The 26,837-nt window shown below is 54.0% G+C and overlaps 1 protein-coding gene across 19 annotated transcripts in view; it reads left to right on the top strand.

Moving 5' to 3' along the window:
* Positions 1-8,500: 8,500 nt before the first annotated feature.
* The window catches only part of DNM1 (dynamin 1), a 45,472-nt gene continuing 27,135 nt past the window's right edge, over positions 8,501-26,837 (top strand). For 14 of the 19 annotated variants that reach the window (XR_014247626.1, XR_014247627.1, XR_014247628.1 and 11 more), the window contains exons 1-7: positions 8,502-8,773; positions 23,951-24,024; positions 24,243-24,392; positions 24,732-24,935; positions 25,221-25,319; positions 25,423-25,583; positions 26,599-26,741. Coding sequence is in view for 14 of the 19 variants with exons in the window: in XM_082402535.1 (XP_082258661.1) it covers positions 8,613-8,773; positions 23,951-24,024; positions 24,243-24,392; positions 24,732-24,935; positions 25,221-25,319; positions 25,423-25,583; positions 26,599-26,741 (992 nt within the window). In the remaining 5 variants the exon portion in view is untranslated. Of the gene's footprint in view, positions 8,774-23,950; positions 24,025-24,242; positions 24,393-24,731; positions 24,936-25,220; positions 25,320-25,422; positions 25,584-26,598; positions 26,742-26,837 lie in introns of all 19 variants that reach the window. The other 5 variants (XM_082402532.1, XM_082402536.1, XM_082402538.1 and 2 more) reach the window with 1 other exon arrangement.

Genomic DNA, 26,837 nt, shown 5'->3' on the forward strand with positions numbered 1-26,837 from the left:
CCGAAGGCCAGTCTGCGGGCCGCGGCAGGGCAGCGCCCTCTGGAGGACAGGAGGTCCGGGTGCCCACGGCCGCGCCGCGAGATCCCGCCCCGCGCACCCTTCGCGCTGCAGGGGCGGCATCTGCTCACCCAGCTGCTGGGCGGCGGTGGGAGTGGTTCCGAGCTGCTAGGGGACCCTGGGCAGCGCAGACCCTCTGCCCCGCGTCCTCCGCATCGGGAAGGGGCGGCTCCGAGCCCCAGGTCCGTCTGTCGCCCAGAGGGGTCTCTCGTCTGGCAGGGACATCGCGGGCGACTTTGAGGAGGACCATCCCCAGCAGACCTTGCCGCGGCCGCCACTGTCCTGCGATCCGGAGACCCCGCGCGGGGCTGGGGTGGGAGGGGGCGTGCAGCCGCCTGCTGTACATTCGCGGACCGAGACCCAGCGAGAGGACGACCGGCACAACGGGGCAGAAGAATTAGCCCTGGAAGGCGTGGGGAGATCGGTTTGAAAGTGTTTTTTTGTCTGTTTGTTTCTCCGGTTTGGCTGGGGAGCGGGTAAGGAGGGCAGAGTTTAATGGTAAAAAACGGCGCTCATCCTGCCCCTGAACGGTCCTGCCCGCAAGGACCCTTTAATTTCGACTCTGTCCCGCGTCCCGGTGCACCTCTCCTCGGTCCCCACACAAGCACTGAGCCAAACAATCCGCAGTTACTAAGAGCAATCCCCTTTGCTTTTCCTGTTGCTCAGAGCCGACCACAGCTGTAACAGCCCTAGGCAATGCGCTCACTTTTCATTAGGCGCCGACTGTGTGCCATACGGCGCACGGTGGCGCTAGGGACGCGCAGACCTAAGGTCTGCCCAGCGGAGACCCTAGTGCCAACCAATCACTGAAGTCATGTGACCGCAGTCATGTGACTTTAGCGCTGCCCTAAAGCTAGGGACCGGCTCTACTACAGCCCCGGGCAGCAGCACAGGTGCCTAACTCTGCCTGGACTTAGAGGCGCGCACGCGGCTAGGCATGGCGGGAGGGCGGGGCGGGGTCGGGCTCAGGGGACTTTGCGCCTTCGGGTGGAAGGGAAGCCCGGAAGATGCGGGCTTTGAAGGCGGGCCTGAAGAGCTGGGCTTTACCCCTGAGGGGCAGGGAGTGCTAGGGAAGAGTGTGACAGCATCATATCCGCCCAGATTAGATCACTCGGCTCTGGTGAGAACCAAGACAGAGACAATGGGGAAGGAGGGGTGGGTTGAGTCAAGATCGCCTAGGCTTCCAACCAATAGATCTGGGTGCTGGCCTTGGAGAGGTCCGGTGTTGAATTGGGGCTCCACTGCCTTCTGGCTAGGCGACCCTGGCTGATGCAGGAGTCCTCTCTGAGCCTGTTTCTTCGTCTGTAAAATGAGTACCCCCTCCCGGGGTTTGTGTGTGTGTGTGTGTCTGTGTGTGTCTGTGTCTGTGTGTCTGTGTCTGTGTCTGTGTATGATATTACATAATGTTTAGCACTGGCACCTGGCACAGTGGAGCTTAGCAAATTGCCAAAGTAAAGAAAAAAAAAACTAAAAATAATGCTCATGCTGGTGAAGGTAGGGAAGGCAGCGGTGGCTTCCTGTGTTAATTTATCTTTCTGGAAAGCAATCTGAAAATTCTCTATCAAGACTCTTGAACATGTTCTGCCCCTTGACCTGGTCCCCACTTGTAGGAATCTAGCCCAAGAAAATAATCAGAAACAAACCTTTTAAAAGACAGCAGGTTTCGGGGGCTTCCCTGGTGGCGCAGTGGTTGAGAATCTGCCTGCCAGTGCAGGGGACACGGGTTCGAGCCCTGGTCTGGGAAGATCCCACATGCCGTGGAGCAACTGGGCCCGTGAGCCACAACTACTGAGCCTGCGCGTCTGGAGCCTGTGCTCCGCAACAAGAGAGGCCGGGATAGTGAGAAGCCTGCGCACCGCGATGAAGAGCGGCCCCCACTTGCCACAACTAGAGAAAGCCCTCGCACAGGAACGAAGACCCAACACAGTCATAAAAATAAATTAAATAAATAAATAAATTTTTTAAAAAAAGACAGCAGGTTTTGGGCTTCCCTGGTGGCGCAGTGGTTAAGAATCCACCTGCCAATGCAGGGGACACAGGGTCGAGCCCTGGTCCGGGAAGATACCACATGCCACGAAGCAACTAAGCCCATGTGCCACAACTACTGAGCCTGTGCTCTAGAGCCCGTGAGCCACAACTACTGAGCCCACGTGCCACAACTACTGAGGCTGCGCACCTAGAGCCCATGCTCCACGACAAGAGAAGCCACCGCAATGAGAAGCCTGCGCACCGCAACAAAGAGTAGCCCCTGCTTGCCGCAAGTAGAGAAAGCCCGCGCGCAGCAACAAAGACCCAACGCAGCCAAAAATAAATAAATTAAATACATTTATTTTTTTAAAAGACAGCAGGTTTCTGTGATAACCTATATGAGAAAAGCATCTAGAAAAGAATGAATATATATATATGTATAACTGAATCACTTTGCTGTATACCTGAAACTAACACAACATTATAAATCAACTATACTCCAATAAAATTAAAGTATACTTTTTTTAAAAAGCCAGCAGGTCGCTCACAGAAACATTATTTATAATAGCTATCTGGAAAATAATCAACTTGGAGAACAGCTAAATAAATCATGGTGTCTGCCTCTCAAGGAATAACACACAGCCTTCAGAAAGTATGTCTTCAAAGGATAAACACTCATGATATGATATGAATTGAACTCAGTAGGTTACAAAAGTGCATACACATTATTACCCCAGTTTTGGAAAGAATAAATGTGTGTAGTGGGCTCATGGGTGGGGGGCTGGGGGATTCACTTTCTCTCCTTTTTTACTAATTTGCTGTGACCAGTTGGATGACTTTATCATGGGGAGGGAGTGGAAATTTTTTTTTTGAATGTATATGACCTTGTGCTGCCTCCTTGAAGACCAGACTAGATTGTGGATGGAAACTCTCTGGGGACACTGTTTGGGGCTAGACTCGTGTTAATTGCTTTTAATCAGTCCCTTACAGGCAAAGCCCCCCAGTGAAGTATGTTCAGAGGGAGAAGAGAGGCCCCATCTCTCTGCATCCCAAATGAAGTCTGACGATGTAGCATCACCTGGAGGCCTCATTCCTGCCTCTACTTTGAGATGCACCTTTATCATGAAATAGACTCATACTCATGTGGCTCTATGTCCAGACCTATTTGCTCCAGGAATCTACTTGTTTCTTCCCGTGATGATATCACATAGTGTGATTGTTATAGTTTTGGAATATATTTTAATGCCTAACAACACAAGCCCCTGATACTGTTATGTTTTTTTTTAATTTCTTGCCAATTCCCAATCATGTAAATTTTGGGGGGTAAGTTATAGAATGATTTTTGTCAAACCTCCTCCCTCCCCCACCCATGCCAAAATCCCATCAGAATTTCGACTGGTGTTGCATGAAATGTGTTTAAGTTGGAGAAACACAGCCAACTTCATCCCAAGTTTTTCAGTTTAAGAATGAGGTAAACATCTCCATCTAGTCAAGCACTGCGTTATGTTATGGTTTTGCAGGCTTCTTGATCTAGCATCTGCGCAGTTTCTATAGTGGCTATTGTCGCTATTTTCCCAGTACACTTTCTAACCAGCTATTGATTATGGTGTCTTTATCCTGTAATCTGCTACGTCCTCCTCTTATTTCTGCCCTCAGTAATGTCATGTGCCCTTTGACAGTAGAAAGCAGCTGCAGAGTTGTCCCCATGTCCTTGGGACACCAGCTCAGAGCCCTGTACATCATGGTTGCTTGGGGAAGGTTGATTAATGAGCAAACGAATGAACGAATGACTCCAGGATGCAGTTTCCTCCTTCCATCCTCAGGTTGGTGTTCATCGCAGCAGCTCTTCCCTTCTTGACATCTATGTCCATCACCGCACAGCAGCAAGTCCCATCAAGGCACCCAGCACAGCACACCAACGCAGGCTCACAGAGTATGCCCACAACCAGACGCCCACCTCAGAAACCCCAGGAATAGTCCGTGCTTAGCGACAGCTCCCGGTCATACTAGAGCAGAGAAAAATATAAGGCCATATGGTTATCATGTTGCCTCCCCAGTATCTGTCATCCACCTGTGCCTTTACCTATTATTAAGCAGGGTGAGGGGAACAGAGAACAGAGGTGGGAGTGGCACGGTGGGCACAGCCTTGTTGCTGCCCCTACCTTCCAGAGTGACCTGGGGCAGGACCCCTCCCGACTTAGGATCTGAGTTTGGCCATCTCTGCTGCACAGGACTGGCTTGTGTGTAATACGGTCTCCCCACCGCTTACCAGGTTCAGCCACAGTGGCTGCCTTCTGTCCCCAAAGTAACTAAATTTCCCTTACAATGCTCCCCCCTCCTCTCACTCGTCACCAGGCCGATTCCTGTCCAGTCTTCCCAGCTCAATTCAAACATCACCTCTTCAGGAGGCCTTTTCTGATTGCCAGATATACCTTCAAAGCCCTCTGTCCACAGGGGGAATAATTGGGTAATCTGGGGCCCCCTGGGGCCTGGGATTTCCAGAAGCTGAGCCATCCAGGGATAGAGCTGACCCCCAATCCACACCTCCAGACCTAGCTCTGTCTCTCCTGGCTCGTTTATGATCCCTTATCCTTCCCACCAAGAGGCGACATGCTTTGCTACCTTCATGAGGCTGAAGTTTCTTCAGACAGTACAACGGTAATAATGATTATAATTATACTAATCATAGCTCTAATGATTCACTGTTTCAGGCACTGTTTTCATGTTTTACCTGAATTATTACATCACTGAATCCTCCTCACACAACCCTATGAGTTAGGTAATAGTCTTATCCCCTTTTTACAGATGCAGAAACTAAGGGCCAGGGAGGTGAACTGACTTGCCCAAGGTCATTGGGTTAGACAGTGGTAGGGGTGGGATTTGAACACCAGGCAATCTAGCTTTGGAGCTGCGCCCTTGATCCTCAGCATACAAGGGATCTAGGCTTATGTTGTTCTTCCAGGCTTATGGGGAGCCCCTCATTGTAAGATGGGGCAGTGCAAGCACAGATGCCTGGACCATCGGTGCCCCAAAGCCCCTGGGAAATCTTGGTGCCCATCCCCCAGCCACACAGAGGAGGGCACTATGTGTGCCCCAGACTGGCCCAGATGCTTCTTCAGCAGTGACCTTGCCCCAGACATGGCCAGGTGTCTTGGCTTCATGCATCTGGTCTGCTTAGTTTGTCTTCTTCTCCCAGTGGATCCGCATTCTAGCAGGATAAGTCCTGCATCTTATTAACCTCTTCATCCCCCTATGTCTTGCTTGAGGTCGGGCATGAAGTAGCCACTGATTAATACCTGCTGAAGAATAAATGAATGAATGAATCCAAAGGGCCAGACCCTGAGCAGACTTAGTGACTAAATATAATGGCTTGACCCAGGAGCTATAGGGTCAAGGCTGCACAATAAGGCCATTGCACAATTCAATACAATCAGCATTTATTGAGCACCTGCTGTATGCCCAACAAAAACCCCATCAGAAGGGACTAGTGTTTTATTTCATGTGCATTAAAAGTGTATAGGTTTCAAGAGCTGGTGCAGTATAGGATATAAACATAGAAGCCCTGGGTCTCACCTACCTCCATTCACATCTTCACTCCATCACTTTCTGGCTTTGTGACCTCAGCCACATTCCTCTTTGTGCCTCAGTTGCCTCATCTGTCAAGGGGAACTAATAAGAACTTCTCCCTCCCGAGGGTGGAATCTCTCAGCACAACTGGCCCAGGGGGAAATGCCCAGTGAGTGTTCCTGCTACTGATCTGCAAGCATAGGTGGTGGTTACAGCTTCAGGGGCTCCAGAGAGAATTCTCCCTCGTTAGTGCTCAAAGTGGAGGGTCAAAGCCATTTCTAAGACTCTCATTTAACTCATTGGCCTTCTGGACCCCCAACTTCTCAGCACCGGGGAGAACCATCTGCAGTATCCCTCCTTCGGTCCTCACCAAGCCCTGTGGGAACAAAGACAGCGTAGACTTCAGGTTCGTTTCCTTCCTGATTCCATACCTTTGCTTATGCTGATTCCTCTGCCCAGAACATCAGCACTTCTCTATTCACACTCCCCCCAAGTGGCATTTTATCCATCCATTCTTCAAGCCCAGCACAGTCATTTTTAGCAGACCAGGGGACAAAACCAGAGCACTGCCATACAGTGGGAAATTATGCAGCCGTGAACAAGGAATGTGACCAAACTGTTCTTACGCTGAAAGACGTCAAAGACATACTGTTGCTAAAAAAGCAAGTTGCATATAATATGTATTAGAGCTCCAACTTTGATGTGCACCGGAATCTCCAAGGGCCCTTGGTTCTTGTTAAATGCAGGTTGTGATCCCACAGGTCATGAGTGAAGCCTGAGAGTCTGCATTTCTGACAAACTCGGGTTGATGCCCAGGCTGCTGGTCTGGCATGGGTGATACAGCAGTACAGGATTTATAGTATGATCCTATTTCTATAAAAACAAAATGAAACAAAATGAATATATATGGGATAAGCCAGAGAATAAACTCTAAGCTATAAGTAGTGGTTATTTCTGGGTGGGAGAATGACCAGAAGCTTTCAAACACTGTGTAAAGTCTGATTTTTACAATAAGTTTCCCTATTGTAATTAGGAAAAACAACCCAGCCATGATGGTGCTCTTCTAGGCAGACATCTGTAACCTGCACCCTCTTTCCAAATTAATGGCTCCAATTCAGGCTTCATCTCTGCCCTCTCTGGCTCTCAGAGCATAATAATGGGCTGGCTCGGAGCAGCTGCACAGGATGTACGTTGTGTGTGACTGATGCTCCAGCTATCTGGAAGGCTGTGATCAGCAGCAGCAGTTTAATAAGGGTCTCCTAAGTGCCAGGCCAGGGCCATGCCCTTCGCAGGCATTCCCACATTGGATAACTGAGGCTCAAAGATGTGGAGGGACCTGGATCACACAGCTCGTCTGAGACCCAGGCCTGGCTCCTGGGATGGGATCCGCTTATTCCCCTCTGCCTGCCTGGAAAATTCCTCCCCTAGATGTCCACATGAGTTGCTCCCTCACTTCCTTCAGGTCTCTGCTCAAATTTTTACCTTACCAGAGTCCTCCTCTGACCACTCTATACAAAATAGCAACACTACCCCCTCCTCCAACTTCCCCAGCTTTCTTGCTTTCCAAAGCACTCATCACCATCTGACAGTCATATTTATTGGCTTATTTGTGCTTTGTTCTTCTTTTTCCACTAGACTCTAAGCCACATGTGGGTAAGGGCTTTATCCATTTTGCTCATTGCTTTATCTCTGGGGTCTAGCATAGTTCCTGGCTTAATAAATATGCATTAAATGGGTGAATGCACAACAGTCTCCAATTCACAGGCCACTGATCTCCCAGCAGTGCCCCCACTCTGTTCACAGACAGAGTGACCTGCTAATCCCCAGTAGCACAGGGTAGGCTGGCCTTTCTTTCCAGCCTTGTGGGGAGTCCAAATTAGGTTCCTTAAATGCAGAGGTGGATGGCTAGGCCTGGGGCCCCATGGTCTCTCCATGCGAAAAGGATAAACAGGGTAGGGTTGTAGGAGTCCTGGATTCAGATCCCACTGTTTTACCACCACCCTGATGGTTTGGGGAAAAGACTGTCACTCTCCAGGACAAGAAGTCCCAACTGTCCCAAGAAGGCCCTTCCAAGCATCAGGGGCTTTGTACTTGCCGTTCATTTGGCCTGGCTGGCTCCTTCTCAACATTTAGGTCTCTTCTCAAATGTCACCTCCTCAGAGAACCCCCCTAACCTCCCAGGCTAAAGAGGACTCTGCACCCACACAGGTACCTCTCTTCACACCCCATGTTTATTTCTCCCATCACTATTAGTATAAACTATTTTCACTTTTACTGTTTCACTTATCTGTTTATTCATTTACTGTCTCCACTGTAAGATCTATGAGGGAAGATCTTGTTCTTGTCCTTGTTTACTGTTGTATCTCCAACTGTCTGTCTTGTTTACTGTTGTATCTCCAGTGCCTAGAACAGGGTCTGGCTTATAGTAGGTGCTCAGTAAATATTTGTTGAATTAATGTTCTATATCTTCTCCTTCTAGAAACAGGGAAACTGAGGCCCAAAGGCGGGAAGGGAAATGCCGGGGATAAATTAGCCACAACCTAGAGTAGAAGGCAGTGAGGGCAAGTGGAACTGAAGGTCAGGAGACTATGACCGTGGAGGAGGCCCATGTCTCCAAGCCTCAGTTTCCTCATCTGTACGATGGAGTGAGGCAGTCATGACCACTATCCGAGGGGCCTGGTACTAACGGTACCTAGTACCTAGGAGACCGTGACCATTTCCAGGAATGATATCTGCGGTGCAGCATCTGCGCTTCCCCCAGACACGGCTCCAGCTCCCCAAAAGCCGCAGAAGGAGAAAACTACAGTCCCCATAGTGCCACGGGCGGCGCCTGCGCATGGCTGCCGGCCCGGAGGGCTGCGGGCGCCCTCTAGCGGTACTCTGGCGCAGCGCTCCGCTCCGATCCCCGAGGGGCGGGGGGCCCGCGGCGCAGGCAGTCTGAGCGCGCGGCTGCCGCGGCGGAGCCAAAGCCGGGAGCCCAAGCGGCCGCCGGATCGCAGCCCGCGGGGCCAGCCGCAACCATGGGCAACCGTGGCATGGAGGATCTCATCCCGCTGGTCAACCGGCTGCAGGATGCCTTCTCCGCCATCGGCCAGAACGCGGACCTCGACCTGCCGCAGATCGCCGTGGTGGGCGGCCAGAGCGCCGGCAAGAGCTCGGTGCTCGAGAATTTCGTAGGCAGGTAGGAGCGGCGCGCCCCTGAACTCGGACTCCCCCCGCCCAGGTCCTCCGGGCCTCGCCACCCGGCCCCGACGGCAGCCCCTGGCGCTGCACCGCGGAAGGCGCGCCCCCCGCTTCCAGCCAGAAGGAGGCGGCCCACCCCCGCCACGAGAGCCCCTCAGGGGCGCAGCGCCCCCGGCTTGTCCGCAAACGTCAAGCCAGCGGCCACGGGATCACGCCCCCCTCCTCAGCCCCATCCTTTGGGGAAGACAGCGAGACCCTGGCAAAGGGCTGTACCCCCAACCCCCCTTGGGTACTGAGGGGCCTGCATTACTCAGCTCCTCCCTTCGGCTCTGGGGGTCTCTTGAGGCGGGCAGCATCCCTGGGGCAGTGCCCCCAACCCCAGGCCTTACGGAGGACAGCTCTCTCCTCTCATGGGAATTCCCGGACCGTGGCAGGGGAACCCCCCCCCCCCGCCATAGCCCCTGGGAGAGGACATAGCCCCGTGGGCATCGGGGATCAGACGCAGCCTCCCCCCCTCACACACACACCTCTGCGGCTCCAGCCGCCATCCGTGCGCAGCGCGGAAGAGGGGGGCGGCGCGGGTTGCAGGATGAGGAAGAGGACGGGGTGGGGGAGAAACCGCTTCTGATCCTCTACTGAGCAGCCGGCCCCTTGCCCCGCCGCCGCCCCTGGGTGGGGGCACCTGTCAATGTCGTTCTCCCCTTGGCCTGGCAGAGGGATTGTAATGGAGGGAGAAGGCGGCGGAGGGCAGAGATGACTAAGACAGGGAGGCAGGATGGCGGGGAGGGGGGAGCCATTTGCACAACCTAATCCCCCTCCTGGCTCTGATCCCACAAGGCGCTGGGAGGGCCGGGTGGCAAGGAGTTGGGGGCAACCACAAAGACAAAGGGTGTCCTGGGTTTAGGGAGGCAGGCAGGGTCGTGACCCCCACCCCAGCGTCCCCCAAGAAAGGGGAGGCAGAGATGGCTTTTCGAGTGCTGAGAAGGAGAGAGAGAGGATGGCGCTCTCAGCCCGGTGCTGGAGACCGAGTGCGGGCTGGGCAGACTGAGGGGGGGCCGGGAGAATTGACACTGACCGGCCCACTGTGTCATCTCCCTCCCTCGCCTTCTTCAGAAACCCTAGCTTTGTGCCAATGACCTTCATGGCTAAAGAAGCAAACGACATGAGGGAGAGGGAGGCAGGTAGAGGCTTCCGCCCTCAGAGGGACAGCAGTTCCGGGAGAGACATCCTGGGTCCAAGCCAGCTTCTGCTGTGAAACCTCAGGCGAGTCACTGCCCTCTCAGAGCCTCAGTTTCCCCATCTCTAATATGGACAGTTGGACCGGATGGTTTTTCCTGCCCCACAAATGACCTGGGAAGCCCAGTGTCAACCCCAGGGATGAGAGGGAAGGATCCTGCCTGGAGCTATGAATCTGGGGGGGCGGCCAGGCCCATCTGGTCAGCAGAGGGGGACGCCGTCTGTCTCCCAGGGCCGGGCTCCCAAAGAACCCCCCTCCTAGTCATGTGACCCCCCAGAGCAGCAGAGGCACAGGCAAGAGACACACAGATGGTCCCCGTCCCTACGCCTGGCTGTCAGAGTGAGGGGGTGGGAGGACCCTGGAGACAATAAAGCCCCGGGGTCTTCGTGCTTTATATGGCACTCGTGGACATCCAGCACTTTCCAGTGTACAAACCATAGGCCTGCCTTTCATCCATTGAACATCTGCTGAACGCCTGCTCTGTGCCTGCTGCGTGCCTGCTGCATGCTCTGGGCAGGGGGCACAGAGGGGAAGGTGACCCCAGGTCCCATCTGCTGGGCCCTTCCCATGTGCCCCATGCCATGCAATATGGGATGGGTCACAACAGCCCCATGAGGCAGGTACCATGATGCCCGTCCTGCAGGTGAGGAAACTGAGACACTGAGGTTAGAGGCCATGTCCAAGGTCACAGGGCCAGGAAGGACAGAATCTATTAGACTCCAATCTGGAGCCTGCACAGCCTCTAAGAGCCCAGCTCTGCACTGAGCAAAGGGACGTGCAGGGGTGTGGATCCCCATTTTCCCCATCTGAGTGATGGGCAGACTGACAGCTGCTGCCCTGCCTTCCTGAGACAGTGACCGTGGGGCTCCAGTGAATTCATGGGTGTAAAAGCCCCCTTTTGTAAACACGTGGGAGGGAGGTGTTGATTGTCAGTTAGGTTTGGGGCCTGCATGTACCAGGACAGACCAGGCCCCTGCTGTTTCGGAGTTCACTGTCCAGCAGAGAGAGGTGCCAGTAAGTAGACAGCACAGCAGGCCAGCCTGGTCACAGCTGATTTCGGCAACTGTTTGCTTGTTGAGTGGTGGAGTGAGATGTGGATTCTGCCCCAGGAGGCCTGGGCCCTCTCGAAACCCAATACCCTTTGACTGTGGCACCGCAGGAGGATGCAGGGGTGTACAGGGGCAGAGCAGGGGCCACTGGGCCTGAGGCGGAGGAGTGAGCAGGGAAGCATTACTTGATCCTCATGAAAGCTAGTGAGGAGGCCGGTGTTGGAGTGCAGTCGGGAAACTGAGGTTCACCGGGGCCCCCAGCCAGCCCTGCCTGCTCCGTCATGGGTCCCAACCTCTCTACCTAGGACTTGGTCCCCAGACCCATAAGCATGGTAACAGTGGCTCTGCCTCCTGGGGCTTCCCGGGAGTCAACCCCCCATGGAGAGGAAGTGGAAAATACAACAGAGGAAGCAGAGATTGCTCCAGGCCAGCCCGGGCTCCCGGGCAACCAGGAGGACCCTGTTGTCAGCTCTGCAATGGAGGTGACCCAAGCAGCTGCCCAGGACCCCGCTAGGACTGGTCTGGGTCTATGCTATTTCTTTGTCCCCCTTTTACAGAAGGGAAAACTGAGGCTGATTCATTGAGTCATTCAGCAGACATATGAAGAAGAAAACTGGGGAACGGGGTCAATGATGGGAGGGAAAAGGGCCACTTTCCACAGGGAGGTCAGAGAAGGTCTCTAGGAGGTGGTGGCATCTGAGAGTACTGAGGGATGAGAAACCACGTGACTATCTGGGGAGAGCATTCTAGGCGGAGGGAACAGCAAATGCAAAGGCCCTGGGGCAGTAATGAATTTGGTGTGTTTGAAGAACAGAAAGGAAGCACTGGGGCTGGTGTTTTGTGAGCAAGGCGGACACAGCATCGGGGAGTAGGCTGGGGCTAGATCTACAAGGCCCTCAGATTATGCTGAGGACCTGGGTTTGTTTTCATTATTATCAGAAGCTTTTAAGTAATGGAGTGACCTGAGGTGATTCCAGCAAGTATGTGACTTGGGAAGGGGGGCAGGAGACAGATGAAGAGGTTGCTGCGGTGGGCAGAGGTGGCAGGGCCTGGACCAGGGCTTTAGCAGAGAGAGGAGGAGACCTGTGGGGTTCAGGATGTATTTTGGAGGAAAGTCCCACAAAACCTGCTGGTGGATGGGATGTGGAAGGTGAAGAAAGAAGAATCCAAGATGACTTCCGCACCTTTGACCCCAGGTGGGTGTTGGCGCCATTAACAGAGTAGGGAGGAGCCAGTTGGGGGGCTGGAGGTATGATCAGGAGTTTGGTTTTGAACTCTTTGAGTCTGAGATGTCAGGTGGGCAGTGTGGTGATGCAAGTCGGAAGCTCAGGGGGAAGGTTGGCTGGAAATATAAATTTGGAAGAGATGGGATGTAAACCCGTGAGCATAGATGAGATCATCTTGGGGGTAAGTGCAGACAGAGGAGTGTGCGTGGGCCCCAGGACATCCCAGCATTTTGTGAGCGGATGTCTGGTGCCCTAGGTTTCCCTTTGTCTGCCCCCAGCTGCGTGCCCCCTCCCCACAATACCCATCCGGCGTCAAGTCTGGTGTCCTGGGATAGACTTCCAGCCTCCGACGCCCCTGGCCTTGCTCACCCAGGCATGCTGACATTTGGGCAGTGCCCACCTTCCCTCCCGTTTGGCCCCTGGGGAGGCCAAGGCCAGTGGGAGTGTGGCAGAGGGGCTGAGCGCTCAGGCTCTGGAATCAGACCTGGGTTTGTAGCTTACCTCTGCCACTTACAAGCTGGGCAACATTGGGCATGTTTCTTAAACCCTGCTCGGCCCCTATTTCCTCATCTGTAAAATGGGGATAATAATAGCACCTGCCTCATGGGATTGTGGCGAGTGTTGACGTCATACCTGTGAAGCGCTCGGGGTAAGGTCTGGCACAGAGGATGCACCCATTCTGTTCCTGCCTGGGCATAGGTACCAGCTGGGAGGAGGGCCAGGGTGAGGGTGGAGGTGGGAGAATCTCCTCTAGCCAGGGTAGCGAAGGGAGCCTGGGGAGTGAGCCTCTGCCCAGAGCCCCCGGGCAGCCTGGGGGTAGTGTTTTGGGTTTCCCTGGTGACTCTGCCTACCCCTGCTCAGGCTCCCTGCCTCCTACCAATCCCTTGCCCCTTCCTCTGCATTCGCATCCCAGCACAGACTTGTGCTGGTCTCTGGCGTCAGAGAGCCCAGCCTCTCTCTTGGTCAGCCCCAGCTCCTGCCATGGGGGACAGCTCACTCCCCACTACTAAGATCTGTCGCTTCCTCTGAACACTTCGGGCTACATCTTAGTGGTCCCATTTCCCAGGTTTGGAGGCTGAGGCCAAAGATGATTAGGGGATAATTGAGACATCAAAAGTAGAAAGTCACTGACTGGAGGGGGCAGAGAGAACTGACATCTCCTTGGCACTTGCAGCGTGCCAGGCCCTAAGGATACAGCTCTGAAGAAGCCAGACCCACCCCTATTCTGGGGGAGGGGGGGCTGCGGGGGAGGGAGCTCACAGCTGAGCAGGACAAACAGACGCTACATCACACAAAGAGCTCTTCGGTTGTGTGTTGGAAAAAGGGTACCAGGAGCCTCGATTTTGAAGGGAGGGGAGTCGTCAGGGGGCCAGGGAAGGCATTTGAGCATTTAAGTCTGGGCCTGAACAAAAATAGGACTTGGTCAGGCAAAGGAGTGAACACACTCCAGGTGCAGGGTCCCACGTGAGCAAAGGCCCGAGGTGGGAGGGAGCCCAGTGGGTCTGAGAACCCGGATGAGGGGCAGTGAGGAGCAGAGGTCACAGTGAGACCAGGAGGGCCGGGGAGGCGCTGCCGGCCCTTCAGCCATCCCCACCCAGAGAGCGCGCCACGCTGCCGGGCAGCTACACCCTGCTCCCGCTCTCCCTGCTCAGAGCGCGCACCTGCCACGCGCCCACAGCCAGACCCGCCAGAGGACGTCTTCCCCAAACCCCCGCCCCACCCAGTGGCCCCAAGGAGCTGGGAATGAAAGGTGACTCTGGCAGACGGCAGCTGATCCCGGCGCCAGGAGAATCGAGTTTCCCAGGCCTTGGCTGGGGTCGGAGGGTCGGAACCTGGCGGGCGGGTGAGGAGGGGCCGGGCGGGAGCTGGAGGCAGCCAGTCACGGACGTGGTGTTATCAGCCCTGGAACAAGAGCAGAAGTGGAGCCCACGTGCCGTATGTCTAAATATTCCTGTTATAAATCAAACTAAGGAATTGCTAAATACAATACATTCTGCCCTCCCGCCTTGACAAACACACCTTCAAAGCAACCTGGCAGGCTGGTGTTGAATATAGAATTTCAGACTCCTCCGAGTTCTGTGATGGGATGGGAAGCGTCTCTCTCCAGGCTGCCCTCATATTCCAGCTCCATCCCCGTCCCCAGAAAGGATCCCCCTTAGCCCCCGGGGTTGCCTCCCCGAAGCGAGGGCCGCCCCCAGTCGGGGCAGAAGCTAGAGGTAGGCTTGAGACCCCTAGGAGGGGTGCACAGGCTCCAGTTGGGCACCTTCCCTTGGTCCTTGGGAACCCCATGCTTCATGGGGAAGGTGAGGCCGGAGATCTCAACTGGGATGGGGTGCAAGGTCAGGGCCCCGATTCCCCAGGTCCAACGGCAGCGCTGATTATTGTCTTCTTGGAACCAACAACCTGTCAGTAGGAGGAGCATCATCCCAAGTTTTCAGATGGTGAAATGGCACAGAGAGGGTAGGGGACCTGCCTGAAGTCACACAGCAGTGGAATCAGAGGCAGGGCAGGAACCAGCACAGGTCTCCTGCCTCCATGTGAATGCCCACCATCTTCACCCCAACCCATGTGCCTACATCTCCATACACCTCAGCTTCTCCTCCTCTGCTCTGTCTGGTTGTCTCTTGGGCACTCTTACCCCCTCCCTGGACTGAAATCTGGCTAGGGAATATGAACTGTTTGCAGCAGTCAGCTCTAGCAACTTGGAATTACTACAGGCAACAGGAAAAAGAGGAGTATTGGCCTTGGAAGGTGTTTGAGACAGTCACCTAAATGGCATCTTCCCAGTGCCCTGGCCAGAGGCCCCGGGATCAGCTCCCCCCTCCTCTCTCATCCTCTCCATCCATTCAGTCTACAAGCCCTGTGTATTCTGCCCCAGTCCACCCCCCTCTCTCTACCTTGGCCACCACCACCTTTGTCTTAGCAACTGGGTCAGCCACCTCTCTTGCCATTCTCCGTCTGACAGCACAGAACTCTCTATGGCTTCCCAATCTGATCCCCTCTGCTTGAAGCCCTCCTTAGCCCCCCTGCCCTCCAACCAGAGCCCTAGCTCCTGAGTTGGGACCCTGAGGCCTGCCTTACCCAGCCTGGCTTCCCCTCCAGCCGCTCCCTCCTGGGCCACCTGGGTATCTTGCAGTTCATGGGAAAATGGGCCATCCCTCTCTCTCACTCTCCTGAGTGCCGTTGCGTGTGCTATCCTCTCTGCCGGGAAGGCTCTTCACCACACCTCCGTCTTCTTCCTTCACTGGCTCAACCTCCAAGTCTCACATCAGCCAACACCTCCTCCAGGATGCCTTCCCTGATCACCCTCCAGCCCATGACCTCCGTGTGTATGGTAGGGCTCAGTTTTTCCAGAATGAGGGACCATAGAGGGAGAACGAGGCCCATGGCCTTGGGCTGAGAGCTCCCGGCAGAGGAGTTCCAACCAAGGTTACTATGGACATTTTACCTGTTTATTACTGCGTCACTCTTTTATCACTGGTCTTAGCACAGGGAAACAAGGCCACCAACCAGGATAGGGAGAAACATCTCAGCAGGTGAATGCAATGCTCTCTAGCACACACAGGCACCTAGCACATGACGGGCTCTCAGGTGGCTCATGGCATCACCAATGGGCACTCTGTTAGATCCTTCTACAGCCAGGATCTCAAGGCATCCCCTCAACAACCCTAGGAGGGAGTTGCTGGATTGTGTCCCATTTCACTGATGAGGAAACTGAGGTTAGGAGCAGGGAAATAATTTAGTGGTGGAGCTGAGATTCCTTCACAGCAAGATGCTGGTGATAAGAAATAAGGATCCAGATGTAGCTCTGTATTGAGCGACTTGGGAAAAGTTTGTGCTGAGCTGTTAGGCAAGCAGAGTCACTGGCCAAGTGTGGCTCAGAGCCCCGGGCACAAGTGGGCATGTGAGGGGCACCTGACTTCATCTCTCTGAGCCTCGGTTTCTTCCCCTTTAAGTTGGGGAAACTGGACATGCCAACCTCACACAGCCATTCGAGAATCAAACGAGAGGATGCAGATTTCTTAAACAGCTTTATCAAGGTATAATTTACATGCCATAAAATTCACCCACTTTTAGTGCACACTTCAGTGATTTTTAGCATATTTACAGACTTGTGCAACCATCATCACTATCTAATTTTAGAACACTTCCATCACCCCCAAAAGAAACCTCGTGATGATGCAGATTTTAAAGCCCCCGGCAGAGTCCTTGGCCAGCAGTCAACAATGCATCAGTGTTTGCCATGACTATTATTATAAATGATAAAATGTTTACAGCGGTGAGCCCCAGGTGTTGCAGTGTTGGTTGCTTTTTATTTTTTCAACATTTTTTAAATTTATTTATTTTTCTGACTCAATAGTTTGGAACAGCAATTTCTTTTTTTTTTGAATTTTTGAATTTTATTTTATTTATTTTTTATACAGCAGGTTCTTATTAGTTATCCATTTTATGCATATTAGTGTATATATGTCAATCCCAATCCCCCAATTCATCCCACCACCACCACCCACCCCTGCCGCTTTCCCCCCTTGGTGTCCATACGTTTGTTCTCTACATCTGTGTCTCTATTTCTGCCCTGCAAACTGGTTCATCTGTACCATTTTTCTGGGTTCCACATATATGTGTTAATTTATGATATTTGTTTTTCTCTTTCTACCTTACTTCACTCTGTATGACAGTCTCTAGATCCATCCACGTCTCTACAAATGACCCAATTTCGTTCCTTTTTATGGCTGAGTAATATTCCATTGTATATATGTGCCACATCTTCTTTATCCATTCGTCTGTCGATGGGCATTTGGGTTGCTTCCATAACCTGGCTATTGTAAATAGTGCTGCAATGAACATTGGGGTGCATGTGTCTTTTTGAATTATGGTTTTCTCTGGGTATATGCCCAGTAGTGGGATTGCTGGGTCATATGGTAGTTCTATTTTTAGTTTTTTAAGGAACCTCCATACTGTTCTCCATAGTGACTGTATCAATTTACATTCCCACCAACAGTGCAGGAGGGTTCCCTTTTCTCCACACCCTTTCCAGCATCTGTTGTTTGTAGATTTTCTGATGATGCCCATTCTAACTGGTGTGAGGTGATACCTCATTGTAGTTTTGATTTGCATTTCTCTAGTAATTAGTGATGTTGAGCAGCTTTTCATGTGCTTCTTGGCCATCTCAACATTTTATTTTGTGAAAAAAATTTTTTCAATTTTATTTTAATTTTTTATTTTTAAAATTAATTTTTATTGGAGTATAGTTGATTTACAATGTTGTGTTAGTTTCTGCTGTACAGCAAAGTGAGTCAGTTATACATATACATGTATCCACTCTTTTTTTAGATTCTATTCCCATATAGGTCATTATAGAGTACTGAGTAAAGTTCCTTGTGCTATACAGTAGGTTCTTATTAGTTATCTATTTTATATATAGTAGTTGAAAGTTTTTTTAAAGGGAGAACTTGTGATTTTTTAAGGTACGGGCAAAAGAGAAATTGATCTTCATTTTGAAAATATAAAGTCATCAACACTTGAAGGAAAGGAAAGAGGAAGGAAGGAGGCAGGAAGGAAAGAAGCAAAGAAGAAAGGTAGGAAGGATGGAAGGATAAGGTGGAAGGAAAGATCACAGATTTTCTTTTTTATTTATTTATTTATTTATTTATTTTAAACATTTTTTAAAAATTTATTTTATTTATTTATTTATTTATTTTGGCTGCGTTGGGTCTTTGTTGCTGTGCGCGGGCTTTCTCTAGTTGCGGGGGCTACTCTTCATTGTGGTGCGCGGGCTTCTCATTGTGGTGGCTTCTCTTGTTGCAGAGCATGGGCTCTAGGTGCCCGGGCTTCAGGAGTTGTGGCTCAAGGGCTCTGGAGCGCAGGCTCAGTAGTTGTGGCGCACGGGTTTAGTTGCTCCACGGCATGTGGGATCTTCCTGGACTAGGGCTCGAACCCGTGTCCCCTGCATTGGCAGGCAGATTCTTTTTTTTTTTTTTAATTTATTTATTTATTTATTTATGGCTGTGTTGGGTCTTCGTTTCTATGCGAGGGCTTCCTCTAGTTGCGGCAAGCGGGGGCCACTCTTCATTGCGGCGCGCGGGCCTCTCACTATCACGGCCTCTCCCGTTGCGGAGCACAGGCTCCAGACGCGCAGGCTCAGTAATTGTGGCTCACGGGCCCAGTCGCTCCGCAGCATGTGGGATCTTCCCAGACCAGGGCTCGAACCCATGTCCCCTGCATTGGCACGCAGATTCTCAACCACTGCGCCACCCGGGAAGCCCCGGCAGGCAGATTCTTAACCACTGTGCCACGAGGGAAGCCCCATAGATTTTCTTTAGTAGAGAAAATGGATGTTGTGGAGAGAGCACTGGGCTTGGAGTCCAGAGCCCTGGGCACCAGTCCTACCCTGTCGCCAACTTGCACTGTGAACTTGGGCAACACTCTTCCCCTTTTTATGCCTGAGTTTCCATATCTGTGCAATGAGGGCGATGGTGGGAAAACTGTAGGAGCTTCATCAAATCATTCTTTCGGTCGACAGGGGTGTCCCGAGTGCCCGCTCAGCACCAGGCTCCGAGCTGGGTGCTGGGAATACGGTGGTAAACAGGACCAACCCAGCCCCTGCTCTCAGGACATCAAAATATCAGGGGAAGCTAAGGCCAGGGCTGCCCTAAAATGTTCAAACCTCAGCTGGATATTCATGGGCTGTGCAACGAAGTGGGCCGGCCAGGGGCCTCCTGGGGCAGCAGGAACAGAGAGGGACTTGTTGCCTGGCCTCACCTCCTCCCCACTGTGTTTCTTGGCCCATCCACTCCCTCACCTCCACCCTGGATCCCTGCTTCAGAGGGCATCTCATAGCCTGCCTGGCCCCCTTGCCTTCCACTTCCAAGGCAAGGTTTGGCAGGAAATATCCTGGCCTCCGCCCACTCTTCCGGCCAGCCCCCAGGAGACCCACCTTCCAACTCCCTCCCTGCTGCATCAATTGGTGACATGGTTGTGGGAGCCCAGCCTGTGTTCTCAGATTGCTCAACAAGTTATATTTATAATCATTGCTACCATTTATTCAGGCATTTATTTATATAAGCCTCACAGAAACCCATTTTACTGATAAGGAAACTGAGGCTCAGAGAGGCCTGGTCATTTGTCCATAGCCACACAGCTCCTAAGTGGCAGCTCTGACATCCAACGCCTGGCCTGTCTGACATCAGAGCCCAGGAAACAAGAGACTTATAAGGATGACTGCCGCTGGGTACATGCGAGACCAAGCATGCTACTTTCTGCTGTTGTTTACATTCAGCAGGACCTGGAAACCAGGGTTCCAGAGCAATAGTCCCGGATCTCGGATACCAGAGTAGGGGTGGGGTCACTTCGGCCCTTTGGTGTAATTTCTCCAGGCCCCTCTGGGGTGACAGGGCCAATTCAGACAGGGAGTATGTGGTGCCTGGAGGTCGTGAGATGTGTTTATTTCATCCTCCCTGTGCTTCGGGCTTGAAGGTACTTCTGCAGATGGCAAGGCAAGGCCTCCCCGGGAAACCACCATCTGTCCAGAATGAGTGGGAGGAGCTGGCCTGTCACCATCCACCCCTCCCACACGTCAGTCGAGGCTGGTGGGCCCGGCACACTTTTCTCTGGGCACCTGTTCTGTCCTCCCACAGGCTAACCAGGAGCTGGGTGGGAGGTGCAGGGGGGGCTCTGGCTGGAGGCCAGATCAGGCCCGAATCCCCAGTGGGGCGGCACCAAGGTACACTTTAACAGAGGGCGTGGGGCAGTCTTTCCGGTTGAAAGGCAGGAGCTGTGGAGCCGCTCAGCTGTGCTCGCTCCTCCCAGGGTTGCCTGAGCCCCTACTGTAGCCCAGCCTGTGCCCAGCGTGGGAGTCCAACAGGGAGCAAGGCGCTCAGTCTGGACATGGGAACCAGTCTGTGCTTGTCACTGCCTGTCCAGGCATGGGGCTGGAAAGCCGGCCTCCCGGTCCTGGTCCCATCTCGGCCACCTCTCCCACCTCTCCCATTGCTGTGTGGCCTCACAGCTCCCTGCCCTTCTGTGGGCCTCTGTTCCACCCTCTGGACAATGACAGGGGAGTGAGATGTTCTCTGAAAACTGCACCTCCTTGATGTCCATCGTTTCCACCCAACATTCTGTGGTCAGAATCCCAAGATCCAATTCAGTGCCCGAAGGAGGTGAGGCAGAGGGCTCTTCAGGATCTTGGATTCCTTGCTGAAATTTGGGGAGTCTCCGAGGGAAGAGACTGAGGACAGGAGGACCTCCTTGACAGGCCCCTCCGGCTGCTGAGCGCCTACTATGTACCAGGCATGGGCTAAGCTCTTTCGGTGAAAGGGCTCCAAGGATCCTCCCGCAGCCGTGCGTGGTAGTATGTGATGCCCGGTTTAGATCATGTGCTTTACAGCTGAGGACCCTGAGGCCCAGAGCGTGAAGCAACTTGCCCCGGGGGCACCAGGCCGGGGAATGGCCAAGGCAGGATTCGAACCCAGGGCCTCTGCCTGGCACTGGCTTCTCATCACTGAGCCAGTGATCCTTAAACTTGACAGGAACATGAAAATCATATGGGGATCGTGTTTAAAATCCAGATTCCCTCCTCCCCTCCCCTGCCCCCCCGAGATTCTAACCCAGCCTGTCTGAGGAATGTGCATTTGAACAAGCTGCCTGGGGAACTCTGACACAGACTGTGTGAGGGCCTCCCTTTGAGAACCTGGGCCAGGGCCAAGATGGGGCCCCTCCCCACCTGGGCACCCCATCCCCACCCCGGCCCTGGGAGATCCTGGTCTGAGGAGGCTCTCTGCTCCCACACATGGCCCTGTGCTCTAATCTCGGCTTCCCATAAGCTGCTTGTCCTTTAAGTAGCCCTGGGAGGCAGCAACTCGGAGCAGGCTGGCACAGACCCTTGACCACCCCGCCAGCTGGGCCCTGGGCTCCCCACACCCTCTATGTGGCACCTCAGGGACCTCCACCCCTCAGGCCTGCCAGGGCCAGGTGGGCCCATCTGTGTGAGGGGCGGAGGGGTGCTCTCAGGGAAGAGCTCCAGGGAAGGTTCATGTCTCTGCATGGGGAGGGGGCTCTCTGTGGGGAGTCCCATCCTTCCCAGCCCCTCCTGCAGTTTCCATGGCAACTACTGTTGCCATGGTACTGCTGGGTGAGGAGCTGGTGGGGAAGAAGGTAGACCCCAGGCCCCCAGGCCCACCCCAGCCTCTGTGAGAACAGATGTCCTACCTCCACAGCCCTGAGGGATCCCAAGTACTAGGGGCTCACCCCTGCAAAGGCATCAGCGAATAAAGGATGGGAGAGACAGAGACAGGAAGCTCCCTCCCTGCTCGCCTCCCCCCCAGTTAATCACCTCCCTCTCTGTGCTGCCTGGTGCACCTCCATTCCAGCACATGTCACGCTGCATTGCATTATCTGTTTACTTCTGTCTCTCCCACCATGCTGTGAGCTCCTCGGGCTGGGAACTGTCTGACTCATCTCCTCCCATCCCCAGGGCCCAGCACAGAGCCTGGCACAGAGCAGCTGCTCCCAAATATGTTCTAGACTGAATTTAATTGAATTACATAAAAAGCCAAGTCTGGCTCCTCAGGTTTAGGGGGCAGCAGAGTTTGATGGGAAAGTTCACAGGCTCTGGAGTTCAACAGCACCAGGATTGAATCCCAGCTCTGCCATTCCTCATTGGGTGAACTTGGCCAAGTCATTTCACCTTTCTGAGCCTCAGTTTTCTCATCTGTAAAATGATCATTTCCATATGAGAGCACTTTTTGAGGACTTGGGAATTCAGTGCCCATTTATTAAGGACGTCTTGTGTGCTAAGCCTTGTGCTGAGCCATGGGATACAGCGACAGACAGAAAGATGCAAGCCCACCCTTCTGAAGCTCACAGTCTTGCACAAATGAAAAGCATTTGCCTGGCACCTAGAAATGATGGATAAATGCAGGATTTATCATTCTTCTTCCCCATAAGGTGGCTGACTCCTCCCCATTAGCCTCTGCTCTCCCCAGAGGTGGGGCAAGGTGAGAACAGGGGATGGAAGAGGCCTCCCCAGGGCCCCCAGATGAGGCCTTGAATCCAGAAACCTGGGCCTACTCTGTTGTCCCCAAACCCTCTGCCCCAAACCTGCTTTGTGAGTCCGGGTCAGGCTCTGGGCTGGGGGCAGGGGACCCATGTTCATGACCTGGCTGTGTCCCAGCCCTATAGGATCTTTTTTTTTTTTTTTTTTTTAATTTATTTTTGGCTGTGTTGGGTCTTCGTTGCTGCACGCGGGCTTTCTCTAGTTGCAGCGAGCGGGGGCTACTCTTCGTTGCGGTGCGCGGGCTTCTCATTGCAGTGGCTTCTCTTGTTGCGGAGCACGGGCTCTAGGCGCACGGGCTTTAGTAGTTGTGGCTCACGGGCTCAGTAGTTGTGGCTCGCAGGCTCTAGAGCACAGGCTCAGCAGTTGTGGCACAGGGGCTTAGTTGCTCCGTGGCATGTGAGATCTTCCTGGGCCAGGGCTCGGACCCGTGTCCCCTGCATTGGCAGGTGGATTCTTAACCACTGCGCCACCTGGGAAGTCCCCCCTATAGGATCTTGAGTGTATCCTTTCCCCTCCCTGGGCCTCCATGTGCCTCTCCATGAATGAGGTGACTGGCCAGATCTCTGTGGTCCCTCAGGCTCTGGCCTGCTCCCCCCTTTCCTGAGTCCTGGGAATCCCATAACTGTGATCCCAACAGCCTGATCCCTGGAGAGGCCTCCACCCTCCTTCTTGTGCTGGCCTGGGTGGGGCCGTGGGTGGGTGGGTGGGGAGATGAGAAGAGCTGACAGGACAGAGAGAAGTGGCACCCTCAAGAGTTAGCTGAAAGGACTGCTGAGGTTGACAGTGACACAGCAGATGTCTGAGGAATAGACATCAGGTCTAGGGGCATGAGGTGACTTTGGGACGCCTCAGTCCAGTCCTTCAAAGGGAGCTGGGTCTTCAGGGAGTTGAAGGGCAGAAAGCTTTCACCGGAGAGTCAAACAGATCTGTGCCCAGGGTCTGGTAGATACTGGCTGGGCAACCTGAATGTCTCTGAGCCTCAGTTTCCTCGTCTGTAAAATGGGGATAATAACAGTGTCTTCCTCATGAGGCTATTGTGTGGAGTCCAGGAGATATTGCCCACGAAGAGCCTGGCATGCAGTAGGTACTTAAGGAGCATGAGTTCTTTTCCTTGCCTCCTCCTTCCCCCCATCCCCCTCATCCTCAACCCCAGCCAGATGGGGCCCAGGGAAGGGGAAGTGAGATGCTGCCTTTCCCCACAGCGGAAGAGGGGGGGGAGGAGGTGCAACTCCGTTTCCTTGGCATCCACTCTGTGGCCACTGGACGCTTGGGCACGTGGGGTGGGGCACTTCATGCCTCAGTTTCTCCTGAGTTGAATGGCAGTGGCTGGGTTGGGGCAGGGACTTCCTGTTGGCTCAGCATTAACACAGGGCAGACCTGGAGAGGTCTGGGGGTCAGTTCAGAGGCACAAATTCTGTGACCCAGAGGATTTTGGGGTGATCTGTTACACCTTTCTCAGCTGCCCTCTCCCCATAGTGAAGCCCTTAGGCTAAGGTGTGGCAGGGAACTTTGGGCAAGTTTTGGGGCTCCCAATGGCAGGACAAGTGCCCCTGGGACAGAGGGAGCCTCCTCAGACCTTGCCCCTCTTCTCACCCCCAACTCACTGCAGGGACTTCCTGCCCCGAGGATCTGGCATTGTCACCCGACGCCCCCTGGTCCTGCAGCTGGTCAATGCTACCACAGGTATGGGCTTCCCCTCTTTGGGCCTCATTCCCCATCCGAACAGCGGGGATAAAAATGCGTAACAGAGAGGTGGCTTTGCGTGGGGGGAGGGAGAAGAAGGCAATGTTTGTGTGTGTGTATGGTGTGGGGGGGTGTCTTTTCCCAGCGGAAGATGGGACCCAGGTGGGGTCCGGCTATTATGATGCTTACTCCCCCTTGCCCCCCTCCTTCTGGGGCAGAATATGCTGAGTTCCTGCACTGCAAGGGCAAGAAATTCACCGACTTCGAGGAGGTGCGCCAGGAGATTGAGGCTGAGACCGACCGGGTGACTGGCACTAACAAGGGCATCTCTCCGGTGCCCATCAACCTCCGCGTCTACTCGCCGCACGGTGAGGAGACCTGGCCCTGGCCCCGCCCCTTGGGAACCATCTTCTTGGCCCCGCCCCTTAGCTGGCACCTCCTCAAGGGCTTCACTCCTCCTGCAGACTCCGCCCCAACAGCGACTCCTCCTCTGCGTATCCTACCCCTAGTCCCACACTGCCACGGCTCCGCCCACCCCTGGCCACGCCTCTAACGGGCCTTCGTTTAGCCCTTCACGTTTCCCTAACCCCACCCACCTACGGCCACATTCCCTAACAGATCCTCTCTAAGCCCGGCCCTGTTCCTTAATCCGCCCGCCCCCGGCCACGCCCCTCGCCTTGAGCCCGCCCTCTCGCTGCCCTGTCCAGTGCTGAACCTGACCTTAGTGGACCTGCCCGGAATGACCAAGGTCCCAGTGGGGGACCAACCTCCCGACATCGAGTTCCAGATCCGGGACATGCTTATGCAGTTCGTCACCAAGGAGAATTGCCTCATCTTGGCCGTGTCCCCAGCCAACTCCGACCTGGCCAACTCTGATGCCCTCAAGGTCGCCAAGGAGGTGGACCCCCAGGGTAGGTTTTCACAGGTAGCCGATGCGCAAGGCCCTGGGGTTCTATTCACAGCGTAAGGGGGAGCCACTGGAGGGTCTAAGCGAATAGGCCTGGGATCAGATTTATGCCTTTAAAAATCATTTTGGCTACTGTGGAGAATGAATGAGGCGGGGAGAGCAGAGGCAGGCAGTGGGTAAGGGAGGGAGTGGGCTGGGAGATGGGGGGAGTGGGGTGGGATTGGGAGTGCCTAGGGAGCCTGTGTGAGGGCAAGTGCAGATGTAGACAACCCTCTCCTGCCACCCCCAGGTCAGCGCACCATCGGGGTCATCACTAAGCTGGACCTGATGGACGAGGGCACAGATGCCCGTGATGTTCTGGAGAACAAGCTGCTCCCGCTGCGCAGAGGTCGGCAGGCCACACACCTGACCCACCCCACTGCCCCTCCTCGTAACACTGCCCCCCCACCCCCTGCAAGGCTGGTTGCCCCTGACCCCCACCCCATCCACAGGCTACATTGGAGTGGTGAACCGGAGCCAGAAGGACATCGATGGTAAGAAAGATATCACGGCTGCCTTGGCTGCTGAACGCAAGTTCTTCCTCTCCCACCCTTCCTACCGCCACTTGGCTGACCGCATGGGCACGCCCTACCTGCAGAAGGTCCTTAACCAGGTAGGGGCTCAGGCCAGGATGAGGCCTGGGGAAACCAGCATGAGAACAGAATCATTTAAGCGTATTTTGTGAGGGTTGCCCGCTGTCCCACAGTGAGGTAGCACCAGAGCTTTGCTGACCGTTCCCTGTCTGGGGCCAGGAAGGGGAGCCCTAGGAACGCCCCAGAATGGAGAGAAGTCCAAGACCTTGTGTGGAGGGTGGCATTGACAAGGGCTTGGGCTTGGGGGCTAGGATTGGAGTATGGTTGGCTAAAGACCTTTGCTCCTTCTGAAATGGGGAGAGGCTGATCTGCGGAGGGGGTGATCCCAGGGGCTTCCCTAGGATGTTTCTCCATCTGGAATGGGACTTCCAGAATTACTGAGGGGTGTGTGTGTGTATGTGTGTTGACAGTAAGAAGGCAGTGTGGCATGGGACAAAACTGGAGTCTCTGGAGGCCACATACCTGGGTTCCAGTCTCAGCTTTGTCACTCACCCACCAAGACTCTCCACCTCTCTGGGCCTCTATTTCTGCATCTGTAAAACGGTGGTAATGGTGATGAGACCTGTTTCTTAGGGTCATTCTGCAGTTCAGGGAGATACTGTGTGTGGGGATCTAACCAGAGTGAGCCTCAGAACTTGAGAATTACCTTAAGGGAGGCCTTAAACCCAAAGGGCACAAGGGGGCAGTCTTCCAGCCATCACTGCCCCTGATTCATTTCATCTGGCTCTTGTAGTGTCTAAAACTATTAGTCAAAAACAGGTAATTTCAAATAAAAATCTAGATTTCTGGCTTCTACTGAAAATGGAGTTATTGACTCATTAATTCAATTAATACACCTCTGTGAGCACCTACTGTGTGTCAGTCCCTGCCCTCAGGTAGCTTTCATTCTGGTGGGCAGGACAGCAGTGGGCAGGGCTGTGGCTCTGCACCTCACCAAGTCCACATGGGCCCCAGACATCCTGGCCCCTGCCTGGTCCTGTGGGCATTCTGGGTCTGTGACCATGGCCTTAACCCTTTCCTCGCCCCCACCGCCAGCAACTGACAAACCACATCCGGGACACGCTGCCAGGGCTGCGGAACAAGCTTCAGAGCCAGCTGCTGTCCATTGAGAAGGAGGTGGAGGAGTACAAGAACTTCCGCCCTGATGACCCAGCGCGCAAGACCAAGGCTCTGCTGCAGTGAGGCCCTCCCCAACCCCTGACTCCCCATCATGGGGCTGCCCCTCGCCCCAGCCTCTCAGCACAGGGCTCTCCCAGGGCTCCCTGCACTGGGTT

Source organism: Balaenoptera borealis (assembly GCF_965194805.1).
Source record: "Balaenoptera borealis genome assembly, chromosome: 8".
Lineage (NCBI taxonomy): Eukaryota > Metazoa > Chordata > Mammalia > Artiodactyla > Balaenopteridae > Balaenoptera > Balaenoptera borealis.